Source organism: Arvicola amphibius, chromosome 12 (assembly GCF_903992535.2).
Source record: "Arvicola amphibius chromosome 12, mArvAmp1.2, whole genome shotgun sequence".
NCBI lineage: Eukaryota > Metazoa > Chordata > Mammalia > Rodentia > Cricetidae > Arvicola > Arvicola amphibius.
Window position 1 is genome coordinate 152,593,089 of NC_052058.2, and position 6,197 is coordinate 152,599,285.

The 6,197-nt window shown below is 51.1% G+C and overlaps 1 protein-coding gene and 1 pseudogene across 1 annotated transcript in view; both read right to left on the minus strand.

Moving 5' to 3' along the window:
* Positions 1-1,623, minus strand: part of Ap3b2 (adaptor related protein complex 3 subunit beta 2) — a 35,222-nt gene extending 33,599 nt beyond the window's left edge. Inside the window, 1 exon segment of the mRNA XM_042056063.1 lies at positions 1,511-1,623. Within this exon segment, the coding sequence (XP_041911997.1) occupies positions 1,511-1,623 (113 nt within the window).
* A 721-nt stretch (positions 1,624-2,344) lies between these two features.
* On the minus strand, positions 2,345-5,382 carry LOC119802500 (annotated as a pseudogene).
* Between the last annotated feature and the right edge of the window lie 815 nt (positions 5,383-6,197).

A 6,197-nucleotide genomic window follows, 5' to 3' on the forward strand; every position in this document is an offset into this window, starting at 1 on the left:
AAAGGTGACACACACCTTTCATCTCAGGATTTGGGAGACAGAGTCGTATGGATCTCTGTGAGTTCAAGGCCACCCTGGGCTACACAAGATCAATGCAGAAACAAACCTAGGTGATGGTGGTCTACACCCTTAATCCAAGCACTAGAGGGAATAGGAAATGAGAGGAGAGAGAGGTTGAGTCTGCTTAGTTTGTGGTTGCCCAGCCTTGGTAGAGGTACAACTTCTTCAGTGACTTGACTACTTTGCTGTACTAGTTTCCAGGTTGAACCCCAATTTTTGTCTCGGGTTTTTATTACTCATGCTACTTTTGTTACCCAAAATGGGGCTCAAAGCCACGACCCTGACATTAAGAGTCTTATGCTCTACTGATTGAGTTAAGAGAGGCTTAGTCTGTTGACGGTTGCCCAGCCTTGGTGGCAGTAAGACATCTCTAGTGGCCTGGCTGCTTTGCTTTTCTGACTTTTAGGTTGAATTCCGATTTTTATCTCTGGGTTTTTATAATTCCTGCTACACAAGTCAGCCAGGGACTCACAGAAAGTCGATCTCAAAACAAAACACAACATACCAACAAACAAAAAACCCATAAATAAAAAAGCCGTACCCTGTTCTCAAAATTACACTTTATCAGTTGCACAGAGTTCCATGTAGTCAGCAGCCACCTAAGCTGTGAGGCCTAGCACTGCCCACCCAGAGTGAGAAACAGGGTCATCTTTTCATTGGTAGTAAAAACCCAGGGGGACTCCCACTAGGTGCGCGTGCCTGCCCGAATCCCCCTGCAGAAGACAATTTTTGCAGAATCCAAAGCCCCTAGTGCTTTGGATTGTGTGGTCATTTCCCTGAGATCCCAGGCCCATTTCTTATGAGTTCTTAAAATGGAACCAGCCTCACACTCCCCTGCTGACCCTAGAAGCTGCTTCATTCTTGCTCCTTTAGAGCAATCTGTGGTCTCCTGTTCACTGCTGTATTGCATGATGAGCAGGTCTATGCGGTAGGCCTCTAATAAATGATTGCTATTGAATTCATGAACGAATAAATGAGTGAGTCAGAGGTCAGGGGCTGAACCATACTTTAGACAAGCAGGGCTGAATCACAACGCAGCGAGGGGTGGGTTGGGGAAGAGAGGGAGAATGAGGTGGGAGATGGGGGGAATGAATTTGTAGGAGGAACCAATCTCTCAGTCTACAGCCTGAGCTGGCTTCCTGGAGCAGTCCAGACTAAAACTCCAGTTCACGAATTTAGACCCCTCCCCCACGGTGTTGGGTTTAGGGTTTTGTTTTGATTTTCTCCTTGAATCAACTCAACCAGTGAATAAAGGCTGCAAAGCAGGGATATAGGGGCAGCTGTTCCTTGAGAACCCCGTCTGGCCGGCCCCTCCCTCACCAGCCTCGGGTCCTCTGGGTCGCTTAAGGCTACCCTGCACCGAGCCTATAGTTCCAGTCCTGGGCCTCCCGGGCGCTGTCCATGGTGCCCGCGCATAGCCCGCCTCGGGGCCTGCGCTTCCCTAGCTCACCGTTTATAGTCGGAGGAGAAGATCCCGCCGCTCGCCGGGTCATGGCCATATTCCGGTTCCCCGGGGCCGGCCGAGCCGCCCTTGTCTTCGCTGTAGGCTGGGGCGGCCGACATGGGTCTGCGCTGCGGGGCGAGTGAGCGGCTGGGCTAGGCTATGGCCGAGGCAGGGGACGCAGGCCTAGCTCAGCAAGCTGCAATCTGCGCGGCGGAGGCTGCGCGCCGATTCAGCAATCAGGGCTGCATTCTGAGATTCTTAAAGGCACCAGTACCACCGCAGAGTGCGGGGGTTGGGGTGAGCTCACCGGGAGGAGGAACAGCGCCTGCCCCGCTCCAGTCTCTCAGAACCTCCTGTCACCCACGTCTCCGCACTGAAAGCAACTGCAAGCACCTGCAGGTCTGACAGTGAACCAGGCTGCTGGATGATGACAGCACAGCCTTGGGAGGGCTGTGGACCTCCTGTCGCCAACCCTGATCACCTGACCTCCAAGGGTCCGCCCACCCACGCAGTGAAGGAAGGGGGTACTCTGAAAGAAGGCACTGACTGAAACATCGGCCTTGGAGAATTAGAGATGGTACCTTTCCAGCCTCATTTTTCACACGGTCCAAATCCCTCTGGGGACAACCTGCCTACTATGTGAGAAGTTTAGCAGTTTCCTGGAAGGAGTGGAATTTAAGGGCGGGCTGACCCAGGAAACAAGCACAAGGGCATTCTGGGAGCAGAGTAATTCCAGATGAAGTAGAGAGGACATCTAACGTCTTAATTAGGTTTTAGAAAATACTTTAATGATTCTTTCTGAAGCCTCTTCTGGCTCGCTCAGTAGGGCCCAAGGTCACATTAATCCATGGTTAAGTCCATGTCCATTGACATCTAGGAGGGAAAGGAGAAGTAACGGACTGTGTTAGGGTCTAGTCTAACCTCCGGGTCTCAGGGGCATCGTGATTCCTGGAGCTCAGCTCCCAGGACCCAAGGGAGGGAGGGAGGCAGGGGGAGAGAGAGAGAGAAGGAAGCAAGGAAGGAACAGGTCTGGATGGGGAGAAAGCCCTGAGCTAGGCTGATGTGTGGGTTACATCTCTCTGGGCTAGGGTTTGGAGCATAGGGCTGAGTGGTTGGAATCCCTGGTAAGGCTTGGAGGCTGGAAGACTTCCCAAGGGCTGTCTTGATTTGTAGAACTGGGATTCTCAAAACTCCGAGATCAGAATTGGTGGGCTGCTTTGAAATGGGTGGAATTCAGAAAGCTGGACTTTGGGTTAATTGGAGGTAAAGGGCTCTCTCTGGTGGGCCCAGTATGGCAAACAAGGCTGACTGGTCTTGTCCTCCCCCGTTCCCTCACCCTGCTGAACTGTTAGATTATGTTCCTAAGCTAGCCACCGAGGATATGTCACTTCATCTCCCTAAGGCTGACCACCAAGGTCCGGTATCAAAATATTTAAACTCAGCAATCAAAAGGCCCTTTTGTCGACCCTAATTAACATACCCAATCAAAGCAAGCCAACTCATCCTAACAAGGGGTTGCCCTTTTTCCCACATAAGCTGCCATCTGCCTATGGGCCACATCTGCCTCCACTTTATCCAAAAGCAGTCCTTTGTTCCTCTGGGGAAATATCTCTTTCCCTTCTCCTTTGCCCCTTTTTCCCTTCTCCCTTGTCTCCTATCCCTTGCCTTTGTCCCTCTGTGGTAAATAATTCCCCTTTGTGCTGAGAACTTGGTTTTGGTGTATCCTTCCAGAAAGTTCTACTGAAGGAAGAAGAATGAGGGGTTGGGCTAGCACCAGGGCAGGAGGTTGGTAGTATTCTGTAAATATGTCTGACCAGGATCTAAAAACTGGGGCTTTAGGCCGGCCTGGCAAGGGGCTCAAAGGGGCTTCCTAGTGTGTAACTTTAACAAGTAGGCACAATGATTTGTTTCTGGGGTGTTTTGGATGCCCAGAGTGAAGACCTGCAGTTTAGAGGAACCTGATCTGAATGAGTTTTGCTGGAGCAGGTTGGCATTTGTTAGCAAACTCGGGGCTGGGATGGGGATGTGCAGGTAGAGGAGAGGAGCTTACTGAGTCCATGCCCAGCAGGTTCAGGGCAAAGTGCACACAGTTGCTGCTGGTAGGATGGTAGGGAGGAGGATCGCTGTCCATAGCTTCTCGCACCCGGCGCTCCAGCTCCTCAGGGTCAATGCGGCGGCGTCTGCGAAGCACTCGCCAGAGCCTTCGAGAACGCTGCAGTGCCCGGTGACCCTGTTTGCACACCACACCTTCACAGTAACCCAGAAGCGTCTGTAGTCCGGTGTGGCTGCTGGAGGTCCTGCCTGTGGGGATGGTGGGGGGGGGGCAGTGCAAACAGGAGCTGGCATTTCCTCAAACTGAAGTCGCACCCCTGGGCTGCCCCTCCCCCTTTCAGAGACCTACACTTTCATCCCAGGGCAGTCCCCACCCCATAACTGACCAAATTCGTTTTCGCTCACCCTCAAAGTGTATGATCTCTCCGTGGCCGCAGTAAACACCCACGTGGGCTCCAAGCCACTGTGCCTTAGGAGACTGCAACCTGAACAGGAAGAGGTCTCCAGGCTGAGGGTCCCCTTTGTCTAACTCCACCTCCTGGAAGTGCTGACCCATGAATGCCTCAGAGAAGAAGAACTTCAAGGTCCTGGATGCCCCAGCCAGGGTCTAAGAGGAGAAATAGCACAGACTGCAGGGTGGATGCAGAGGCACAGCTGGGTCATTCTGCTCATCACATAGGTAGACCTGGCTTGGGGTAGGGCCCTAGGCAGAAGGTCTTCACTGCTTCCTGCCTCCGTATCCATAAGGGACTCCAGAGATCTGAAAACCACAGATGTACCCTGCTCTGAGCCACCCTTAAGGATCCCATACTGTGCAGCAATTGGGACTTCCGCACAGTTATCCCCATATCCCCAAATCCTGCCACTCTTTTCTCCTCCCTCTCCCGGTTCCCGGATCTCCTCCCTCATCGGTCTTCCATCTTGGTATTCCTACAAGCAACACTGGGTTCTGGTGTCAGCAGGTACCTGGGTTGAGAAGTAGGCCTGAAGAAACAGGAAAGCTTCAGTGAGATCTGAACCATGGTAGACCCCCTTCCCAAGTCCAATAACCTCAGTAGCCAATATGCACTCATTCACGCCTTGCTACCATTCTCAAGATAGATGTAGGATTCTTATTTTCAGGAGGAAATTGAGGACTGTCAAACCTTGCTACAGTACACACAGCTAACCTGTGTCCATGTGACCATCCTGCATCTCATGTACTAAATAAATACTGTGAGATATATATATATATATATGATATATATACATATATATATATGAAACTGAAAAATTCAGTTTAGTCTCTCATCTTTACTGGGAACAGAGGGTGCTGGAAACTTGGAAGGATGATTTCAGTGCCCTGATTCTACCAGAGCTTTGGTTTCAGAGGAGAGAGAGAGTGGGGGGCACTATTAGGGATTGCTAAAGGACATGAGACCAACAAGTGACCTCTCACCACAGGACTCTGGGCATCTCTGTGTCCTTGTGCCCTTGGTCAGGGGTCATTCTCTCTAACATCCACCAAATAGGGAGACACCTTCCTCCCATCTCCCCTCCCATCCCATACCCACAGGGTCAAGCAGAAGTCACAGCTATGGAAGGCAGGGGACTGTCCTGGCCCTTGTTGAGACCGCTGGTACCCTGCCTGGGGAGAAGACAAAATGAGCCAAGGACTTCTGCTCCATTTACCTGGCATGTGATGCTCATCTAGGGAGAGAAAAAACAGTCATTACCACTGGGTTTGTCACCTGTCCTCCCTGCTCTGGCTGCTCAGTATCTGGGTGTTGTGCATAAGCCTGCTCTAGATGGCTGATTGCAGATTGAGAGACCAGTCCCCTCTCCATATGGGACATCAAAAATTCCCTTCTCTCTCGACCTCAGCTTCCTCATCTCTAACCTGGGGACAATAATGTTGGTGAGCTGGGCATCACCTGACCACTGTGAAGCACTGAGAGCTCTTTGTGATCCTTACAAGGCCTGAGGGTTTATCTAAGGTTTATCTAAGGTCTAGTTGGCTCCTGAACTTGCACATTTGCCTGAAGTGGAGGGTTGCAGAGAATACCTTTCTCGGTTGAGAGGAGAAGAACAATAAGTCCCAAAGGCTGGTGGCCTCCCTGTGATCCCGCCTCACAGATTAAAAGGAATCACTCAACCAGAAAGCCCAGACTCTCCCTCAAATTTCCCCGCTGTGGGATGAAGTCAGAGAGCCTCTCTGGCTGCCATCAGCTGGGCCTTTGCCCCTTCAAACAAGGCTTCAGGTCCATGGCTGCTGTTGCACCCATAATGAAAAATAATGCCTGTTGCCAAAGCTATATGAAGGCCCCAGTTCACCCTGACAACAATGTCATGTAGATCCTATTGTCATTCTCATTGGGAAGAAGGGAAAAATGGGGTCTGGGGAGGTTGTTAAGGTTACATCTAAAAAGTGGTAGAAGCAGAGATCAGACTGAGCTGATCTGACTTAGCCAGGGTATAGGACTGTCCTGGAATGCCAGGATCTCTTGAATGGTACATCGAATCCCACCTCCAGCCTCCACCATCTGTTTACTTCCTGACTAGAGGAACAGCTACCATTGCCATTAGCATTCATTCATTTAGTTGTTAAAAGGAGAAAGAGCAACACCCTGGAAACATCAGAGCCTGGGACACAAGTTTTCCA